General features: G+C 44.9%; 1 protein-coding gene across 1 annotated transcript in view; it reads left to right on the top strand.

Annotated features, from left to right (window-relative positions):
• Window positions 1-17304, top strand: part of LOC140385867 (cartilage matrix protein-like) — a 42724-nt gene extending 25420 nt beyond the window's left edge. Inside the window, exons 6-9 of the mRNA XM_072468470.1 lie at window positions 3615-4028; window positions 11136-11288; window positions 12584-12676; window positions 16875-17304. Of these exons, the coding sequence (XP_072324571.1) occupies window positions 3615-4028; window positions 11136-11288; window positions 12584-12676; window positions 16875-16930 (716 nt within the window). The 3' untranslated portion in view covers window positions 16931-17304. The remainder of the gene's footprint in view (window positions 1-3614; window positions 4029-11135; window positions 11289-12583; window positions 12677-16874) is intronic.
• The last annotated feature ends 5745 nt before the right edge of the window (window positions 17305-23049 follow it).

The following is a 23049-nucleotide window of genomic DNA, read 5'->3' as shown; positions in this document are numbered from 1 at the left end:
TTATTCCTCACTCTCTGTCACCGTGAGTCTGTGGGTGTCTCTCTCCCCAGGAGTATATCCATCACAATCATTAGAAATAGGAACAGGCATAAAGACATACACAGTCTGCTCCAGCATTCAATAAGATCACAGCTGGTCTTCCAACTCAGCTGTACCATCCTGCCCTTGATTCCCTGAAAGTCCAAAACTCTATTTACAACGTTCTTAAATATAATGACTGAACTTCCTGAGTCCTCTGGGATATAGGATTCCAAACATTCCCTGCAGTTATCTAAGCATCTCTCGGGTCAGTGTATGAGTTTTGTTTCCTGTTGCATTGTCCTGGTTCCTGCCACTTGGCCCTGGTACAGAGGTGATTGAAAGACTTGGAGTGTGTCTGTGTGGGCATAAGAGTGAGAGTGTGTGAGCGAGGTGGCATCATGAAGCTTCGCTGAATAGAAGTGGGTCTGTCTGCCTGTTCCTCCCCTCTCGGAATCAATGCATTAAGTAAATTCAGCATATTACAGAGAGTCTGCAGCATGAGGGCAGTACATTAGCTCAACTCACTGCCATGAGGAGCTGCAGTTCAAATCCACAATCCACATCCACATTCCAAAAGGTCCAAAAGGCCAGCACGGTAGCATAGTGGTTAGCACAATTGCTTCACAGCTCCAGGGTCCCAGGTTTGATTCCGGCTTGGGTCACTGTCTGTGCGGAGTCTGCACATCCTCCCCGTGTGTGCGTGGGTTTCCTCCGGGTGCTCCGGTTTCCTCCCACAGTCCAAAGATGTGCAGGTTAGGTGGATTGGCCATGATAAATTGCCCTTAGTGTCCAAAATTGCCCTTAGTGTTGGGTGGGGTTACTGGGTTATGGGGATAGGGTGGAGGTGTTGACCTTGGGTAGAGTGCTCTTTCCAAGAGCCGGTGCAGACTTGATGGGCTGAATGGCCTCCTTCTGCACTGTAAATTCTATGATTATTTGTTATTGAGATGCAAAGACTGCAAGACCAGAAATATTGCCCATCCCTCGTTACCCTTGGGAAGGTGGCGATGAGCCGCTTTCTTCAACCGCTGCAGTCCATGTGGTGCAGGTACACCCACAGTGCTGTTAGGGAGGGAGTGCATGGACTTTGACCCAGTGACAGTGAAGGAACGTCCGATATATTTCCAAATCAGATTGGTGAGTGATTTGAAAGGTAACTTCCAGATGGTAATGTTCCCAGGTATCTGCTGCCCTTGCGCTTCTAGGTGGTCGAGGTCATGGATTTGGAAGGTGCGGTCAGAGGAGCCTTGGTGAGTTGCTGCAGTGCATCTTTTAGATAGTTCACACGGCTGCCACTGTGTGTCGGTGATGGTGGGAGTGAATGTTTAAGGTGTGGATGGGGTGCCAAACGAGCAGGTTGCTTCGTTTTGCATGGTAGCTATTTCCTTAACTGTTTTTGGAGCTGCATATAACCAGGCAAGTGGGAATATTCCATCACACTCCTGACTTGTGCCTTGTAGATGGTGGACAGGCTTTGGGGGGGGACGTCAGGAGGCGAGTTACTCATAGAAACATAGAAAATAGCAGCAGGAGGAGGCTATTCGGCCTTCGATCATCCAACTCAATAGCCTAACCCCGCTTTCCCCCCATATTCTTTGATCCCCTTTGCCCAAAGTGCTATATCTTTTTTTTTTCTTTAAATTTAGAGTACCCAATTATTATTTTTTTCCCCAATTAAGGGGCAATTTAGCGTGGCCAATCCACCCAACCTGCCCATCTTTGGGTTGTGGGGTTGAAACCCACGCAGACATGGGGAGAATGTGCAAACTCCACACGGGCAGTAACCCAGGGCCGGGATCCGAACCCAGGGCGGGACAGGAACGAGGGGCTGAATGGTCTACCCCTGTTCTTATGTTTGAACCAAAGCTGTAAGGCTTTCTCTCTGTGAAGATTGGTTAGATTTGTATTATAGCTCTACACACATTACGTTCTTTTGTCAAGGGTTCCTCAGCGCCACAATCCCAGTGCTAACCACTGCGCCACATGCCACCCCCTAAGTGCGATATCTAACTGCTTCTTGAAAACAATGTTTTGGCCTCAACTACTTCCTGTGGTAATGAATTCCACAGGCCGACCACTCTCTGGGTGAAGAAAATTCTCCTCATCTCTGTCCAAAATGGTCTACCCCGTATCCTCAGACTGTCCCCCCTGGCTCTGGATACACCCACCATCGGGAACATCCTTCCTACATCTACTCGCTGCTGAATTCCCAACCTCTGACTTGCTCTGTAGCCACAGTGATTATATGGCTGCTCCACTAGAGTTCCTCATCAGTCGTAACTCCTAGGATTTTGATGGGGAGGGATTCAGCGATGGTAATCCCACTGATTGTCAAAAGGAGGTGGTAAGATTCTCTCTTATTGAACATGGCTACTTCTTGGCACTGAACTGGCGAGTAACTTTTGCATCAGGCACTGGCCCAACACTGAATGTTGTCCTGGTCTTGCTGCAAGCGGACACAGACTGTTTCAGCCGTTGAGGAGTTGCAAATAGTACTGAGCACTTTGAACATATGTTGAAATGAAATGAAATGAAAATCGCTTATTGTCACAAGTAGGCTTCAACTGAAATTACTGTGAAAAGCCCCTAGTCGCCACATTCTGGCGCCTATTCAGGGAGGCTGGTACGGGAAGGAAGGCCATTTTATATCGCAGCTGGGTATGGTTGGCCCCAGGACTATACCCGGAGGAACTTGCACAGTGATGCCTTGGGGCTGAGATGATTGACATCCAACAAACACAACCATCTTCCTTTGTGCCAGAAATTACTCCAAAAAGTGGAGCGTTTTCCCCCTAATTCCCATTGCCTCCAGTTTTCCAGGGCAGCTTGATGCCGAACTTGGCCAAATGCTGCCTTGATGTCAAGGGCAGTCACTCATCTCATCTCTGCAATTTAGCTCTTTTGTTATTGCTACACTCGTCACCACACCTTCGGAAGGATATTTGGGGCTTGGAGGGAGTGCAAAGTAGTTTTACAAAAATGATACCTGGATTACAGGGGTTAAATTATGAGGCGAGATTACTCAGATTAGACCTGCTTTTGCTAGAATTTATGAAGGTTATGGGATGATCTGATCAAAGTGTTCAAGATATTAACAGGAAAAGACAGGGGAGATAAAGATAAACTATTTCCACTGGCTGAAGAATATAAAATTCGGGGGCATAGTCTAAAGATTAGGGCCAGACCGTTCAGGAGAGATGTTAGGAAGAACGTCTTCACTCCAAGGGTGGTAGCAGTTTGGAACTCTCTCCCACAAACAGCAGTTGAAGCGAGATCAGTTGTTAAATCTGAAATAGATAGGTTTTTGTTAAACAAGGATATTGAGGGATATGGGCCAAAGGCAAGTATGTAGGGTTAGGCCACAGATCAGCCATTGAATGGCGGAATAGGCTCGAGGGGCTGAATGGCCTACCCCTGTTCCTATGTTTGAACCAAGGCTGTAAGGCTTTCTCTCTGTGAAGATTGGTTAGATCTGTATTATAGCTCCAACACAGTACCTTCTTTTGTCAAAGGTTCATGTTATAACGATGTTTACGGCTGTGTATTGCCCATGAGGTATGCTTAATGTATATTTTTCTGTTTGGCCGATGTAGAGTGTACCAGTGGAGCAATGGACCTCGTGTTCTTCATTGATGGGTCCAAAAGCCTTGGAGCAAAGAATTTCCAGGCGGTGAAGCAGTCTGTCGACAACATCGTGGATGGTTTGGAAGTTGCGCCGAACGCAACTCGAGTGGGCCTGGTGCAGTACTCCACTAAAGTGAGGACCGAATTCCCTCTCAGACGATACAGCACAGTGAACGAGGTCAAGGCAGCAGTGAGTCAGGCGAAATACATCGGCCGAGGGTCCATGACAGGACTGGCTCTGAGGCAGATCTTCAAAAGCAGTTTCAGGGTGGCCGAAGGGGCGAGAACGCTTTCGGAGAACGTCCCAAAGATCGCGATCGTGTTCACCGACGGACGCGAACACGTTGACATCGCGGGATGGGCGGCCAATGCAAAGCGGAATGGTAATTCGCATTTCACAATGGTGGCCAACGAGGGCACTCTCCCACACCGCTGACATTTTCATTGTGTCGGAACGTTGTGGCTTCGGGGCCACTCCAGAGATTTGACCACAATAATGGCACTCCAGTGCCAGTACTGGGGGAGTGCTGCACCGTCAGAGGTGCGGTCTGGTGGATGAGACATTAAAACAAGGCCCCATTTCCTCTTTCAGGGAGACATAAAAAGTCTCAAGGCAGTCTTTCAAAGAGCAGCCGCGGAATTCTGCAGAGCACCCTCTCCAATATTTATAACTCAATCGACATCAATAAAAAAACTAAATAGAACATAGAACATTACAGCGCAGTACAGGCCCTTCGGCCCTCGATGTTGCACCGACCTGTGAAACCACTCTAAAGCCCATCTACACTATTCCCTTATCATCCATATGTCTATCCAATGACCATTTGAATGCTCTGAGTGTTGGCGAGTCCACTACTGTTGCAGGCAGGGCATTCCACGCCCTTACTACTCTCTGAGTAAAGAAAATTTGGTCATTAGCGCATGGTGTTAATGGGAGCTTGCTGTGTAAAAACAAGCTGCCGGGTTTCCCCTATTACAATGGTGATTGCACCTTAAACGTCTTTCTGTGGATGCAAAGCATGTTGGGGCATCTGTTGCATAAAACCAATGCATTTTCTTTAAAACAAAAATAGGCTGTTCAGTCCCCCCTACCAGCTCCTTTGAAAGAGCTTCCATTACCCCAGTCTTTCCCCAAAGTCCTGCAAATCTTTCCTTTTGGAAGTAATTATCTGATTCCCTTTGGAGAGTTACTGCTTTTAGCACCCTTTCAGGCAGCGCGTTCCAGAACTCCATTCTTTACTTTAACTCGTTTAAATTCTGATTATTCAGGAATATCAGTTTCCAATTGCAGAGGGAGCGGTGCAACAAACTGACATACCCCACAATAATCACCTATGGCTTTTCCCACATGTGAAAGTCAGTAACAAGATATCTCAGCTCTGTGCCGTGCTGCGATTGCTGCATTGCCTTTTGAATAAGACATTTAAACTGGGCCCCGTGTGCTCAGAATGGTTCAACAGGAAGAAGTATTTTCCTGTTACCCTTTCGATCAGATCGTGACCTTTGCCTCATGAGTTAACTGTTTGTGGAAACCTGCTGCGCGCTAACTGACTTCCATGTCTCTTGCATTCCAATAATATCCAACAATACCTTGTATCGAGTCATAGAATCATACAGTACAGAAGAAGCCCTTTACACATTCCACTTTCCCACACTTGGTCCATAGCCTTGAATGATAAGACATTTCAAGTGTTCACCCACATACATTTTAACGGTTGTGAGGTTTCCCATCCCTACTGCCCTCCCAGGTGCAATGTTCTTGTCGGATGGCCTTATTTATTACAAGAACACTTGTAGTTAAAGCTCTAAACGATTTGTTAACATTAAGTGTGGGTAAACAAGAGAACAGATGAAAAAATTGTAAAACCATGCACAGGCAGCCTCTCTTTGACTTCCACTAGCCAGTCTAAGATGTCAGCTGACTTTAACATTCACTTATATACTAGTGAGACTCCTAATGGTCACTCGGTGCATTACAACACAACCAGGATATCACTACACCGGGCTGCGAATTCCAGATTCTCACCACCCTCTGGGTGAAAAACATTTTCCTCAAATCCCCTCTACACCTCCTGCCCCTCACCTTTAAATTATGCCGCTCGTTAATGACCCTTCAACTAAGGGGAACAGCTGTTTCCTAGCCACCATGTCCATACCCCTCATAATCTTATACACCTCAATTAGGTCGCCCCTCAGCCTTCTCTGCTCAAAAGAAAACAACTTGAGCTTATCCAGCCTCTCTTCATGGCTCATCATAATAGGGCAGGTTAATAGGGTGGTGAAAAAAGCATATGGGACACTTGTCTTTATCAATCAAGGCATAGATTACAAAAGCAAGGAAGTCATGTTGGAGTTGTATAGAACTTTGGTGAGGCCATAGCTGGAGTACTGTGTGCAATTCTGGTCGCCACATTAGAAGAAGTCTTTTGTTACCTTACTGTAGTGTGTTTGGTAGCACTACTGTACGTAACGTGCGTTACTCAATCCAGTTGCGGCAGAGGCTTTCTGCACCTTGATGAAGAAGGCTCGAAGTCGTCCAGAGGTATTTTGAAGAATAAAGGGATTAAAGGTTATGGTGTTCGGGCCGGAAAGTGGAGCTGAGTCCAGAATGAATCAGCCATGATCTCATTGAATGGCGGAGCAGGCTCGAGGGGCCAGATGGCCTACTCCTGCTCCTAGTTCTTATGTTAGAACATTATAGCGCAGTACAGGCCCTTCGGCCCTCGATGTTGCGCCGACCTGTGAAAACACTCTAAAGCCCATCTACACTATTCCCTTATCGTCCATATGTCTATCCAATGACCATTTGAATGCCCTTAGTGTTGGCGAGTCCACTACTGTTGCAGGCAGGGCATTCCACGCCCTTACTACTCTCTGAATAAAGAACCTACCTCTGACATCTGTCCTATATCTATCTCCCCTCAATTTAAAGTTATGTCCCCTCGTGCTAGACATCACCATCCGAGGAAAAAGGCTCTCACTGTCCACCCTATCCAATCCTCTGATCATCTTGTATGCCTCAATTAAGTCACCTCTTAACCTTCTTCTCTCTAATGAAAACAGCTTCAAGTCCCTCAGCCTTCTCTCATAAGATCTTCCCTCCATACCATGCAACATTCTGGTAAATCTCCTCTGCACCCTTTCCAATGCTTCCACATCCTTCCTATAATGCGGCGACCAGAATTGCACGCAATGCTCCAAATGCAGCCGCACCAGAGTTTTGTACAGTTGCAACATGACCTCATGGCTCTGAAACTCAATCCCTCTACCAATAAAAGCTAACACACCGTACGCCTTCTTAACAACCCTCTCAACCTGGGTGGCAACTTTCAGGGATCTATGTACATGGACACCGAGATCTCTCTGCTCATCCACACTGCCAAGAATCTTACCATTAGCCCAGTACTCTGTCTTCCTGTTATTCCTTCCAAAATGAATCACCTCACACTTTACTGCATTAAACTCCATTTGCCACCTCTCAGCCCAGCGCTGCAGCTTATCTATGTCCCTCTGTAACTTGTAACATCCTTCCGCATTGTCCACAACTCCACCGACTTTAGTGTCATCTGCAAATTTACTCACCCATCCTTCTACGCTCTCCTCCAGGTCATTTATAAAAATGACAAACAGCAGTGGCCCCAAAACAGATCCTTGTGGTACACTACTAGTAACTGGACTCCAGTCTGAACATTTCCCATCAACCACCACCCTTTGTCTTCTTCCAGCTAGCCAATTTCTGATCCAAACTGCTAAATCACTCTGAATCCCATGCCTCTGTATTTTCTGCAGTAGCCTACCGTGGGGAACCTTATCAAACGCTTTACTGAAATCCATATACACCACATCAACTACTTTACCCTCATCTACCTGTTTGGTCACCTTCTCAAAGAACTCAATAAGGTTTGTGAGGCACGACCTACCCTTCACAAAACCGTTTTGACTATCTCTAATCAAATTATTCCTTTCCAGATGATTATACATCCTATCTCTTATAAACCTTTCCAAGATTTTGCCCACAACAGAAGTAAGGCTCACTGGTCTATAGTTACCGGGGTTGTCTCTACTCCCTTTCTTGAACAAGGGGGCAACATTTGCTATCCTCCAGTCTTCTGGCACTATTCCTGTAGACAAAGGTGACTTAAAGATCAAAGCCAAAGGCTCAGCAATCTCCCCCCTAGAATCCCAGAGAATCCTAGGATAAATCCCATCCGGCCCAGGAGACTTATCTATTTTCACACTTTCCAGAATTGCTAACACCTCCTCCTTATGAACCTCAAGCCCTTCTAGTCTAGTAGCCTGAATCTCAGTATTCTCCTCGAGTATGTAAAGAGAAAAGGATTGATAAAAACTAATGTAGGCCCCTTACAGTCAGAAATGGTTGAATTCATATCAGGGAACAAAGAAATGGTTGAAGAACTAAATTCATACTTCGCTTCTATCATGAATAACGTACCGAAGTTCTGAGAAATGCACGTTTTAGTGAGGAACTGAAGGAAATTAGCACGAGTAAAGAAATGGTTTGGGGGAAATTAATGGGGTTGAAGACGGACACATCTCCAGGCCTGATAATCTTCATCCCAGAGTACTTAAGGAAGCTGCGTTGGAAATAGTAGATCCATTGGTAGTCATTTCCCAAAATTCTTTGGACTCTGGAATGGTTCCTACAGATTGGAGGGTAGCAAATATAACCTCGCTATTCACAAAAGGGGGTTGAGAGAAAACAGGGAACTATAGACCAGTGAGCCTAATGTTGATAGAAGGGAAGTTGCTGGAGTCCATTATCAAGAATTTCACAGCACAGCATTTGGAAAGCAGTGGTGTGATCAGACAAATTCAGCATGGATTTACGAAAGGAAACTCATGCTTGTCAAATCTACTAGAATTCTCTGAAGCTGTAACTAGTAGAGTTGACCAGGGAGAACCGGTGGATGTGGTTTATTTAGACTTTTGGAAGGCTTTCGCCAAGGTCTCACATAGCAGATTAATATGTAATATTAAAGCGCATGGGTAGTGTCTCGAGATGGATAGAAAGCTGGTTAGCAAAAAGGAAGCAAGAGGTTGGAATAAATGGGTCTTTTTCTGATTGGCAGGCAGTGACTAGTGGGGTACCGCAGGGATCTGTGCTAGGACCCCAACTGATCACATTAGATATTAATGATTTGGACAAGAGAACTAAATATATTAACTCCAAATTTGCAGATGATACAAAGTTGGGTGGGAGGGTGAGCTGTAAGGAAGTTGCAGAGATGCTTCAGCGGGATTTGGACAGGCTGAGAGAGTGAGCACATGCATGGCAGATGCTGTATAATGTGGATAAATGTGAGGTTATCCACTTTGGTAGGAAAAATAGGAAGGCAGATTATTATTTGAATGGGTGTAACTTGAGAGAGGTGGATACTCAGCGAGACCTTGGTGTCCTCATGCATCAGCTGCTGAAAGTACAGCAGGCAGTAAAGAAGGCAATTGGTATGTTGGTCTTCATAGTGAGAGGATTTGAGTATAGGAATAGAGATGTTTTTCTGCAATTGTATAGGGCATTGGTGAGGCCGCACCTGGAGTATTGTGGGCAGTTTTGGTGTCCTTCTCTGAGGAAGGATGTTCTTGCTATGAAGTGCAGCGAGGGTTTGCCAAGCTGATTCCTGGGATGGTGGGACTGTCATACGAGGAGAGACTAAGTCGGTTCGGATTATATTCATTCGAGTTTCGAAGAGTGAGAAGGGATCTCATAGAAAAACATACAAAATTAACAGGATTAGACAGGGTAGATTCAGAAAGAATGTTCTTATGTTCTTATTGAAAGTTTTATTGAGTAACAGAATTTAACAACTGCATGAGTTCTTACTTTAAGATCAATACCAGTAGAAAGGTTACAGCGTTTATATACAGTAGCTATGTCTGACCACACTAGCAGCCCTGAGCTAGATCTATGCTCCTGCTCTCGTCACAATATAATCACCAAGAGAGGCAGAGAGCCGCTTGCATCTGCTTTTATACGCGCCCGTGCTGCCCCCTAGTGATCTTTCAATTTCCCATTAACCCCTACCCATGTAAAGATCACTACAAGAAGGATGTGATTGCACTGGAGGGAGTGCAGAGGAGATTCATCAGGATGTTGCCTGGGATGGAACATTGAAGTTATGGAGAGAGGTTGGATGGACTTGGGTTGTTTTCTCTGTAGCAGAGAAGACTGAGGGGGCAACCTGATCGAGGTGGACAAGATTATGAGGGGCATGGACAGGGTGGTTAGGGAACAGCTGTTCCTCTTAGTTGAAGGGTGGGTTACGAGGGCACACAAGTTCAAGATGAGGGGCAGGAGGTTTAGGGGGGATTTGAGGAAATTTTTACCTAGAGGGTGGTGACGGTCTGGAATGCACGGCCTGGGAGGGTGGTAGAGGGGGAATGCCTCACATCCTTTAAAATGTACCTGGATGAGCGCTTGGCACGTCAACACGTTCAAGGCTATGGGCCAAGTGCTGGCAAATGAGATTAGGCAGGTAGGTCAGGTGTTTTTCATGCGTCATATTATCAGGCCCATAGCCTTTGCACGATCCAGTGCCTTCAGCTGTTTCTTGACATCACGTGGAATGAATCATATTGGCTGATGACTGACATCTGTGATGCTGAGGACCTCCCCACGAGGCCGAAATGGATCATCCACTCGCTGCTTACGCTGTTTCGCACACAAGTAGTCCTGTGTTGTAGCTTCACCAGGTTAGTATTGACTAGGTCCCTGCCTAATTCTGACGAGTTGTCACATTTCAGAGACTAAAATTTAAAAGCAACTGCAGTAAGGGTAGTTAATTTATATGGTTACACCATCCTTTCCAATGCATCATTGGTGACCTTTACAACATCCCCGGAAATTAATTGCAAGTTGAGGATTAATCGGCATTCGGACTTCGACTTGTGAATATGTTCATGACTGTGTTTCTTGTCGGCACAGAGGCTAGCACTGCTGCCTCGCAGTTCGATTCCAACCTCGGGTGGCTATCTAAGTTGAGTGTTCACATTCTTCCCGTGTCTGCGTGGGTTTCCTCCGGGTGCTCTGGTTTCCTCCCACAGTCCGAAGATGTGCAGGTTAGGTAGATTGGCCTGGCTAAATTGCCCCTAGGTGGGATTTCAGGGATAGAGCGGAGAAGTGGGTCTGTGCAGGTGGCTCTTTCAGAGGGTTGGTGTGGGCTTTATGGGCTGAATGGCCTCCTTCTGCACTGTAGGGATTCTATGATTCTATGATTCATTTGAGTTGGGTCCTCCAGGTACTCATGTCAATGCATCAAGTGTGGGGCCAAGCGCTCTGACTTTTTGAAAGAGCAGCCCAATCTGCCAAGCTTTTCGTTACGTATTCATCTAACTTCCTTTGAAAGTTCCTATCAAATCTGCATCCATCCACCCTTTCAGTCCATATATTCCAGATCAACCTGCAGTGTCTCTATGACAGGCAGAAGGAAAAGAGAAACAAGATAATATACTTGCGGAAATTGTCTCGACAGGTATCAGTATATATGCTGTTGGGGTTGGTAAGAGAGCTCACGAAGAACTACAACAAATTGCTTCATTCCCACAAGACGAATATTTGTATTACGCAAAAGACTTCGGCACCATGGACGAAATGGCAGAAAAACTGAAACTACAGATTTGTAAAGGTACCCCCGGTAACTTTTTTAAAAATGTGTTTATGGGATGTGGGTGCTGCAGACCTGGCGAACATTTATTGTCCATCCCTAACTGCCCTTGAGAAGGTGGTGAGCCGCCTTCTTGTACCGTTTATGTCCCTGTGGTGTAGGTACACCCACAGTGCTGTCAGAGAGGGAGTTCCCAGATTTTGAACCAGTGAGTGAAGAAGCGTACTGAGATTCCTGCTGGAATATCCTCCGACTATCACATCACAACAGAATTCCTGCAGCAAGCAAAGTGGGGAGGACTCTGAAGGCAATAGCAATCTTTCGCACATAGCACAGTGGCTAGCACTGTTGCTTCACAGCTCCAGGGTCCCAGGTTCGATTCCCGGCTGGGTCACTGTCTGTGTGGAGTCTGCACGTTCTCCCTGTGTCTGCGTGGGTTTCCTCCGGGTGCTCAGGTTTCCTCCCACAGCCCAAAGATGTGCAGGTTAGGTGGATTGATCATGCTAAATTGCCCTTAGTGTCCAAAAAAACAGGATAAGTGGGGTTACTGGGTTACAGGGTTAGGGTGGAGGTGTGGCATTAAGTAGGGTGCTCTTTCCAAGGGCTGGTGCAGACTCGATGGGCCAAATGGCCTTCTTCTGCACTGTAAATGCTATGATTCTAAGAATCAAGCCAGAGTATAGCAAATAATTTTTGACCCATTTCCACTGTTGCGTTTCTTCAGCATTATTTGTTTCCAAGATGCATTCAGCTGTGATTTCAAAGTTCCAAACATCTGGAAGTGAGGACATTTGCAAATTAAACTCGTGGGGAGAATGTGGATCTTGCTGCCATGTGGAATGGTTAACAAATGTGGCATTAAAGCATTTAAGTGGTTTGGTGCAAACATGGAGCAGGGAATAGAGGGACAGGGAGACACGATTGGAAAATGTAATTAGACAGCCGGGGGAGGGAAGAGCGATATAAATACTGGCATGAGCCTGGTCCTGTGCTTTAGATCCTATATAATTGGAGAGACAGCATGTTTTGCTATGATACTGTGTCCATCACGGTATGGGAAAGGTTTGATGGATCAACTGGTCTTTTCCTACCTGTCAATATTCCATGTAATCCCACAGTAAGCAGGGTCAACGGAAAGTAGCAGGGAAAAGGAATTGTGGCTGGAACATTGACCCTCATGCAAAATGTGGAGCTAGTGAGGAGGAAAACTGGGAAAGATACATAACTGATATTTCCTGCCCAAGTTAAATGATGAGCCCTATGGGCTATCCACACAATAAGAACTCAATTAATACTTCTGTGTTAATTATTTACAGGAAATCCATCACTTGCGGATCAATGCAAGTGTGAAGCAATTGTGTCATTCCAGATTAATGCGAATGAAAAGATACGGACATTAACCCATGGATATATCCTTTCTATGTACAGCGCAATAGTATCACTGATTTTCATTGGCTTCACAATGAAAAACACTCACCAATATTCTGCGGGTACCCATATGTGCACAAGTTGACTTCATTCAGATTGTTTTAAGACCATAAGACATAGGAGTGGAAGTAAGGCCATTCGGCCCATTGAGTCCACTCCACCATTCAATCATGGCTGATTTCAACTCCATTTACCCGCTCTCTCTCCATAGCCCTTAATTCCTCGAGAAATCAAGAATTTATCAACTTCTGTCTTAAAGACACCCAACATCCCGGCCTCCACCGCCCTCTGTGGCAATGAATTCCACAGACCCACCACTCTCTGGCTGAAGAAATTTCTCCTCATCTCTGTTCTAAAGTGACTCCCTTTTATTCTAAGGCTGTGCCCCCGGGTCCTAGTCTCCCCTGCTAATGGAAACAACTTCCCTACATCCACCCTATCTAAGCCATTCATTATCTTGTAAGTTTCTATTAGATCTCCCCTCAACCTCCTAAACTCCAATGAATATAATCCCAGGATCCTCAGACGTTCATCATATGTTAGGCCTACCATTCCTGGGATCATCCGTGTGAATCTCCGCTGGACCCGCTCCAGTGCCAGTACGTCCTTCCTGAGGTGTGGGGCCCAACATTGCTCACAGTATTCTAAATGGGGCCTAACTAATGCTTTATAAAGCTTCAGAAGTACATCCCTGCTTTTATATTCCAAGCCTCTTGAGATAAATGACAACATTGCATTTGCTTTGCATTTGCTTTCTTAATTACCGACTCAACCTACAAGTTTACCTTTAGAGAATCCTGGACTAGGACTCCCAAGTCCCTTTGCACTTCAGCATTATGAATTTTGTCACCGTTTAGAAAATAGTCCATGCCTCTATTCTTTTTTCCAAAGTGCAAGACCTCGCACTTGCCCACGTTGAATTTCATCAGCCATTTCTTGGACCACTCTCCTAAACTGTCTAAATCTGTCTGCAGCCTCCCCACCTCCTCAATACTACCTGCCCCTCCACCTATCTTTGTATCATCAGCAAACTTAGCCAGAATGCCCCCAGTCCCGTCATCTAGATTGTTAATATATAAAGAGAACAGCTGTGGCCCCAACACTGAACCCTGCGGGACACCACTCGTCACCGGTTGCCATTCCGACAAAGAACCTTTTATCCTAACTCTCTGACTTCTGCCTGACAGCCAATCGTCAACCCATATTAGTACCTTGCCTTGAATACCATGGGCCTTAATTTACTCAGCAGTCTCCCGTGAGGCACCTTATCAAAGGCCTTTTGGAAGTCAAGATAGATAACATCCATTGGCTCTCCTTGGTCTAACCTATTTGTTATCTCTTCAAAGAACTCTAACAGGTTTGTCAGCACGACCTCCCCTTACTAAATCCATGCTGACTTGTCCTAATCCGACCCTGCACTTCCAAGAATTTAGAAATCTCATCCTTAACAATGGATTCTAGAATCTTGCCAACAACCGAGGTTAGGCTAATTGGCCTATAATTTTCCATCTTTTTCCTTGTTCCCTTCTTGAACAGGGGGGTTACAACAGCGATTTTCCAATCCTCTGGGACTTTCCCTGACTCCAGTGACTTTTGAAAGATCATAACTAACGCCTCCACTATTTCTTCAGCTATCTCCTTTAGAACTCTAGGATGTAGCCCATCTGGGCCCGGAGATTTATCAATTTTTAGACCTCTTAGTTTGTCTAGCACTTTCTCCTTTGTGATGGCTACCATATTCAACTCTGCCCCCCAACTCTCCTGAATTGTTGGGATATTACTCATGTCTTCTACTGTTTTATGGATATTTTCGTGACAAAATGGTGAAAGTGTTGCATTGGAGTCTGTAGACAAGGGAAAGAGCCAAGGATAGGGACCAGCCTTGACTCAGTTGGCAGCACTCTTGTCTCAAATGTTGTGGGGTCACGTCTCACTCCAGAACCCAAGCTCAAAAAACAAGACTAATGTCTAGTGAAGGGAGCAGTCTAAATCAGCATGGTAGCACAGTGGTTAGCACAGTTACTTCACAGTGTCAGGGTCCCAGGTTCGATTCCGGCTTGGGTCACTCTCTGTGCGGAGTCTGCACATCCTCCCCGTGTGTGCGTGGGTTTCCTCCGGGTGCTCCGGTTTCCTCCCACAGTCCAAAGATGTGCAGGTTAGGTGGATTGGCCTTAGTGTCCAAAAAGATTAGGTGGGGTTACTGGGTTACGGGAATAGGGTGGAGGCGTGGGCTTAAGTAGAGTGCTCCTTCCAAGGGCCGGTGCAGACCCGATGGGCCGAATGGCCTCCTTCTACACTGTAAATGCTATGATATGAATTGGAGCAGTGCAGATATCTGAGGGTTTTAGAGCTGGAGAAGGTTAGAAGGGCAGCCCGGTGGCACAGCAATTAGCACTACTGCCTCACAGCAGCAGGGTTGATTCCAGCCTTGGGTGATTGGCTGTGTGGAGTTTGCACGTTCACCCCCCCCCCCCCCCCCCCCCCCCCCCCCCCCGGTGTCTGCGTGGGTTTCCTCCGGGTGCTCCGGTATCCTCCCACAGTCCAAAGATGTGCAGGTTAGATGGGGTTACGGGAATAGGGTGGGGGAAGTGGACCTGGGTGGGGTGCAGACTCGATGGGTGGGATGGTCTTCTTCTGCACAGTGGCGATTCTATAAAAAGTAGCAGGAGAGGCCACGAGGAATTTGAAAACATTGATTCGAATTTTGAAGTAATCGAGGAACTGCTTTAGCAGGAGCCAAAGTACATCAGCAAACACGGGCAGCACGGTAGCATTGTGGATAGCACAATTGCTTCACAGCTCCAGGGTCCCAGGTTCAATTCTGGCTTGGGTCACTGTCTGTGCGGAGTCTGCACGTTCTCCCCGTGTGTTTGTGGATTTCCTCCGGGTGCTCCGGTTTCCTCCCACTGTCCAAAGATGTGCAGGTTAGGTGGATTGGCCATGATAAATTGCCCTTAGTGTCCAAAAATTGCCATTAGTGTTGGGTGGGGTTACTGGGTTATGGGGATAGGGTGGAGGTGTGGGCCTTGGGTAGGATGCTCTTTCCAAGAGCCAGTGCAGACTCGATGGGCCGAATGGCCTCCTTCTGCACTGTAAATTCTATGAAACACAGAGGTGATGAACCAACAGAACCAGGTGCGAGTTTAGACAATCACACCTTCACTGAGCATTGAACCTGGCATAGTCAAAGTTGAAAGGCCAGAGTGGTATGAATGTGGGTTTCAGCAGTAGATGAGCGGAGGCAGGATGAAAGTGGCGACGTGGATGGATTGGATTTGTTTATTGTCACGTGTACCGAGGTACAGTGAAAAGTATTTTTCTGCGAGCAGCTCAACAGATCATTAAGTACATGAAAAGGAAATAAAAGAAAATACATAATAGGGCAACACAGGGTACACAATGTAACTACATAAGCACCGGCATCGGTGGAAGCATACAGGGGTGTAGTGTTAATGAGGTCAGTCCATAAGAGAGTCATAAACAGACTCATCTCAGGATAAATACGACACAAATGCTTCTAACAGTTCAGCATCCAATAATTGCAAAGGAGACACACACGTCTGTGGCAATGGATCAGAGTTTGTCTCAGGAATGGGTTTTGGTCTTCCCAACATTCAGTTGAACGGAATTTAAGAGACTGTGGAGGGAATTGAGAAAGTTGGTGGAAAGATAGTGTGCCAAGAGCTCTAGAGGAACAGTGTGCAGTTACATAAATTAACTGGGGTTTATTTGACAAGTCATATCTGGCTCTATTCCAATTAGTTTAATTATCTCTCAGGCCCCCTCTAAATGCAAGTTATAGAAAACGCCAAAAAGTACATGTTATCTCTGGGTGCGATGAGTCACATTAATTTCCTCAGTGGTGTAAAATTACACTATTTCTATGCAATATACAACACTTGGCCCAACTGGTCAAATAAAATGTATCTATTTCTGCTGTAATTATGTGGGAGGAAACAATCTGAATTCACGAGAACAACCAGCAACATTAACCTTTGATCGCGTACTTTATAGCGCAAGGAACAAATGCCTCCAAATGTAGAAATTTAAATGGGTTTTATTAATTAATCCTGAAATTGCTCGACATTTGATACAAGTACACTCTATTTAATCATATGTTTAAAAAAAGATGACTATAAAATGCCACATTTTAACTTGAAGTTCCTTAACTAGAACCACTGGAAGAAGTGATGAACAGGCTGAAGACTGTGGAGAACTATTTCAAAGCAAAGTAGAAGGAACAAAATAAATACATTTGCCTTTTTCCCACCATTCATATGAAGACTGCAGTTTGATGCATTATGTTGTAATCGGTAACTTAGACGTTGTTTTATGTGTATTTTATGAATGGTAAGGTATTTACATCAAATGGGTAAAGTAAAATGATTACTGCCTCTTTAAAAAGTTTTTTTAAAACAAAATATTTTATTTTAGACTGCTGTTGTCGCTCAGCTTCATTGAAACCTGCACACTGAGCGCCTATAGCCATCATTGTTGCAAAGACTATTTACAACTGTTTGCCTTTTGGTGCACAAAGATTTTCTTAATTTTTCTCACTGAATGAAATGGTTAACATATGCACCAAGTTTATATGTTTACGCAAATAAAAAGAGGAAACATTGTCCGAATGCAATGAGTTTGCTTTCTTGGCCTATAATCTCCGGCAGAGAAAACGTGCCAACAGAAAACTCACCTAATAGGCTTTTGCCGTTTCTCCTCCTCATTGAAGAGGAAAATGACAACACAGAATGAATCCAGTTGCCGTAAACCTTCCAGAACAGAATAGCACCTTCAACAACACCTTCCTATGATCTGTACCACCTACATTTAACAGCAGCTCTCAAACATTTTTGGTTGAAGAACTTCTAATCATATGGTTTATCACTGACATTCATATTAAAATTATAGTATAATTTAGATCAATGTGCATGTATGGAGTATTTTAATGTTAAATAAGTCAGTATTTAGTTAAGAGGTCAGTGAGACTGGTGGGCCTACTGAGTTGAATTCACCTGGTGCCCAATGTCAGCCTCTGCACTCAGTGATGCTGTTGTGCTTCTCCATAAATGGTCCCCTCCTAGGTAAAGGGCTTGGAGGGCCGAAGGGCCTGTTCCTATGCAGTATTGTTCTTTGTTCTACTGAGACCCCTCCACTTCCCAAACAACAACCATAAATCTTTTAGTCAAATCTAGCCCGTTTGTCTTAAGTAACCAGGACTTTGGTTCATCGAAGAAAATAAACTTTTGCACAAACTGGCTTCTGCCTTCGGCGTTTCATCGCTGGTTGAACTGTTTCCTGAGGTTGGTTGCCCCTCTCTCTTTTTGTGCTGCTTCTTCAACACTTCATCTTTAACTATTGTTATGGGCGAGACGTTTTCAGAACCCCAAAATGTATCATGGAGTTCAACCAACCTCTGCCTTTAATGTATTTGTTGCTTTTCCTAGCACACGGCTTTTTCCCTAGGTGTGGGATTACAATTATGGACACGTGGGTTTTTAAACACAAAACACTGTTTATTCCATGAACTCAACTTAACATCTTAAATAAACATTGGATCTCTTCAAAGATAACTCAGAAAATATTGCAACAGTAAATAACTCCTTAAAATGTTCCTGCAAACTTCCAAGAGACTTAACACCTTTAAGCAAAATCACATCAGGTTAAAGGATATATATATTTTCTGTAGAATGGCAGAAATCTCACAGTAAATCCAGCTTACTGCAAAACACAGACACTCACAAGCTCTTTTCAAACCAAACCTGCAAAACTAAACTGCAAAATGGCTGAACTGAACTGAGCTCCACCCACTCTATGACATCACTGTTTTCTTAAAGGTACATTGCTTAAACATCCAGTTCTTAAAGGCACTCTCGCATGACACTAGCCTGCTTCCTGGCTCACAACACTGACTACAAATTGTATCAATTGCAAAGAACACCCTGTAGCCTATTATTTCCTTTCCCTTAGTTGCTGCCCAAACATGGTTTATAAAATGCATGGCAGTTTGATTTTACTTTTGCAAAAATTTTTTTTTAACAGCATCCTACATTGAGACATGCCCCCTCACAGAGAAAAATGCAATGTCTAAATTTTAAAAGAAGTTTTCATTTTTTTGAAATATAAATTTAGAGCACCCAATTCATTTTTTCCAATTAAGGGGCAATTTAGCGTGGCCAATCCACCTAGCCTGCACATCTTTGGGTTGTGGGGGCGAAACCCACACAGACATGGGGAGAATGGGCAAACTCCACACAGCAGTGACCCAGAGCCAGGATTGAACCTGGGACCTCGGCGCCGTGAGGCAGCAATGCTAACCACTGCGCCACCGTGCTGCCCCTGATGTTTTCATTTTACACAACCTAATACCATTACAAAGGTTTTAAGCATGCTTTAACAGAAAAATAAACTCCAGTCAACTTATGTTCAGTCTCGACAGTCTTTTAAACTCTTGATGGAGCAACTGCAATTAAATGGTTGACTCTGTAGGATCGCTCGCAAAGTAAATTTCAAGGTGTTGTCGTGCCAGTACTAGACTTAAAGTCTCTTTTATCGACGGTGGAGTATTTCTTCTGACGACTGTCTAAATTTTCTGGAAAAATATCGCACTGGTTTTCCGATTCCCTGGTCAGCCTCCTGCAACAAAATGGCCCCCTCCTCGTCCGGTTAGATCATAGAATCATAGACGTTTACAGCATGGAAATAGGCCCTTCGGCCCAACCAGTCCATGCCGCCCAGTTTTTACCATTAAGCTAGTCCCAGTTGCCCGCACTTGGCCCATAACCCTCTATACCCATCTTACCCATGTAACTATCTAAATGCTTTTTAAAAGACACAATTGTACCCGCCTCTACTACTACCTCTGGCAGCCCATTCCAGACACTCACTACCCTCTGAGTGAAGAAATTGCCCCTCTGGGCCCTTCTGAATCTCTCCCCTCTCACCTTAAACCTATGCCCTCTAGTTTTAGACTCCCCTACCTTTGGGAAAAGATGTTGACTATCTACCTTATCTATGCCCCTCATTATTTTATAGACCTCTATAAGATCACCCCTAAGCCTCCTACGCTCCAGGGAAAAAAGTCCCAGTCTATCCAGCCTCTCCTTATAACTCAAACCATCAAGTCCCGGCAACATCCTAGTAAATCTTTTCTGCACTCTTTCCAGTTTAATAATATCCTTTCTGTAATAGGGTGACCAGAACTGCACACAGTATTCCAAGTGTGGCCGTACCAATGTCTTGTACAACTTCAACAAGACGTCCCAACTCCTGTATTCAATGTTCTGACCAATGAAACCAAGCATGCCGAATGCCTTCTTCACCACCCTGTCCACCTGCGACTCCACCTTCAAGGAGCTATGAACCTGTACTCCTAGATCTCTTTGTTCTATAACTCTCCCCAACGCCATACCATTAACTGAGTAGGTCCTGGCCTGATTCGATCTGCCAAAATGCATCACCTCACATTTATCTAAATTAAACTCCATCTGCCATTCGTCGGCCCACTGGCCTAATTGATCAAGATCCCGTTGCAATCCTAGATAACCTTCTTCACTATCCACTGTGCCACCAATCTTGGTGTCATCTGCAAACTTACCATGCCTCCTAAATTCTCATCCAAATCATTAATATAAATCACAAATAACAGTGGACCCAGCACCGATCCCTGAGGCACACCACTGGTCACAGGCCTCCAGTTTGAAAAACAACCCTCTACAACCACCCTCTGCCTTCTGTCGTCCAGCCAATTTTGAATCCAATTGGCAACCTCACCCTGGATCCCGTGAGCTTTAACCTTCTGCAACAACCTACCATGCGGTACCTTGTCAAAGGCTTTGCTAAAGTCCATGTAGACAACGTCTACTGCACTGCCCTCATCTACCTTCTTGGTCACCCCCTCAAAAAACTCAATCAAATTTGTGAGACATGATTTTCCACGCACAAAGCCATGCTGACTGCCCCGAATCAGTCCTTGCCTCTCTAAATGCTTGTAGATCCTGTCTCTCAGAATACCTTCCAGCAACTTACCTACTACAGACGTTAGGCTCACCGGTCTGTAGTTCCCAGGCTTTTCCCTGCTGCCCTTCTTAAACAAGGGCACAACATTCGCCACTCTCCAATCTTCAGGCACCTCACCTGTGGCTGCCGATGATTCAAATATCTCTGTTAGGGGACCCGCAGTTTCCTCCCTAGCCTCCCACAACATCCTGGGATACATTTTCGTCAGGTCCCGGGGATTTATCTACCTTGATGCGCTTTAAGACTTCCAGCACCTCCTCCTCTGTAATATGCACACTTCTCAAGACATCACTATTTATTTCCCTTAGTTTCCTAACATCCATGCCTTTCTCCACCGTGAATACCGATGAGAAATATTCATTCAGGATCTCACCCAACTCTTGTGGCTCTGCACATAGATGTCCTTGTTGATCCTTAAGAGGCCCTACTCTGTCCCTAGTTATTCTTTTCCCCTTTATGTATCTGTAGAATCTCTTTGGATTCTCCCTTGCATTATTTGCCAAAGCAATTTCATGTCCCCTTTTTGCCCTCCTGATTTCCCTCTTAACTCTATTTCGACAATTTCTATACTCTTCAAGGGATCCACTTGATCCCATTTGCTTATGTACGTCATATGCCTCCTTCTTCTTTTTGACCAGAGTCTCAATATCTCGAGTCATCCAGGGTTCCCTACTTCTACCAGCCTTGCCCTTCACTCTAAAGGGAATGTGCTTACCCTGCACCCTGGTTAACACATTTTTAAAAGCCTCCCATTTACCAGCCGTCCCTCTGCCTGCCAACAGTCTCCCCCAATCTACCTCTGCAAGTTCCTGTCTGATACCATCAAAATTGGCCTTGCCCCAATTAAGAATTTTAACTCTTGGGCCAGACCTATCATTCTCCATAGCTATCTTAAAACTAATGGAGTTATGGTCACTTGTCCCAAAGTGATCCCTCACTAGCACTTCTGTCACTTGCCCTTCCTTATTTCCCAAGACGAGGTCAAGTTTTGCCCCCTCTCTAGTCGGTCCATCCACATACTGAATGAGAAATTCCTCCTGAATACACTCAACAAATTTCCCTCCATCCAAGCCCCTAATGCTATGGCTGTCCCAGTCAATGTTGGGAAAGTTAAAGTCCCCTACTGCTACCACCCTATTATTCTTGCAGCTATCTGTAATCTCCTTACATATTTGCTCCTCAATTTCCCGCTGAAATTGGCACACGACAGCCTTCCAGTCTCAACGTTGAATTCAACAACTTCAGATGATTAACTCTACCCCACCGCGACCCATTTGTTTTCATCCCATTTCATTTTAACTGTCTTTTACAATTTATTTCTCTCGTCTTTCTTTATATCTACTAACCCCGCCCCCCCATCTTACCCATCTTTCCTGACCCTTTCTCCCCTTTGCTTCCCCCTTCCCCTCCTCCCACATCTACATCTGTAACAGTTTACCCTCTGATGTTAGTTTCTCTGCTGTTTGGCCTTTCACATCTTTTGTTCGCTCTGGGGACTGCCATGAGCACTCTGTCCCCATGGTTTCTGTAGCTATTAGCACCCTGTTTCCCTGGGTTTCTGTGGCTATGACTCATCTTTCATTCTCACTCCACAGTATAAATATTTCCCACTTTCTCTGTATTATAGCTTTGACAAAGGATCATCTGGACTCGAAACAATTAACCCTTTTCTTTCCCTACAGATGCTGCCAGACTTGCTGAGATTTTCATGCATTTTCTCTTTGGTTTCAGATTCCAGCATCCGCAGTAATTTGCATTTATCCAGGACCCCCACATCAATGTCGCTAACATCAATAACCAATTTGAATTGTTTCTCATAGTTTGGTGTGGCTATCACTGGGGTGTCAGTTAAGACAGTTTTTAAGTGTCTAAATGCTGCTTTACATTCCTCTGTCCATTTAAAGTTTGTTCTTTTTCAGAAGCTCAGTGAGTGGATGTACGACGCTACAAAAATTTGTGATAAAATCCACTGATTCTTAAGAACCTCAGAATCTCCTCCCTTGAAATGAAATGAAAATTGCTTATTGTCACAAGTAGGATTCAAATGAAGTTACTGTGAAAAGCTCCTAGTCGCCACATTCCAGTGCCTGTTTGGGGTGGGTTTGAGGAAATTCCAAGTGGCTTGCACCTTTGCATCCCATGGGGCCATTTGCCCATATCCCACAATATGTCCCAAGTACATCATTTGTGACTTGGCAAAGTTGCTCTTTGCTAAATTCATGACAGGTCCAGTCCTTTCCAAATCCTTGAACAACTCCGTCAGGTGTCATAGGTAGCTGAACATTACCAAGTTGTCCATATGCACTTCGTAGTGACTCAAACCTTGAGCCACCTCATT

The sequence above is a fragment of the Scyliorhinus torazame genome, chromosome 11 (assembly GCF_047496885.1).
Source record: "Scyliorhinus torazame isolate Kashiwa2021f chromosome 11, sScyTor2.1, whole genome shotgun sequence".
NCBI lineage: Eukaryota > Metazoa > Chordata > Chondrichthyes > Carcharhiniformes > Scyliorhinidae > Scyliorhinus > Scyliorhinus torazame.
The sequence above is the reverse complement of the archived record's forward strand: the minus strand, read 5'-3'. Positions and strand labels throughout refer to the sequence as shown.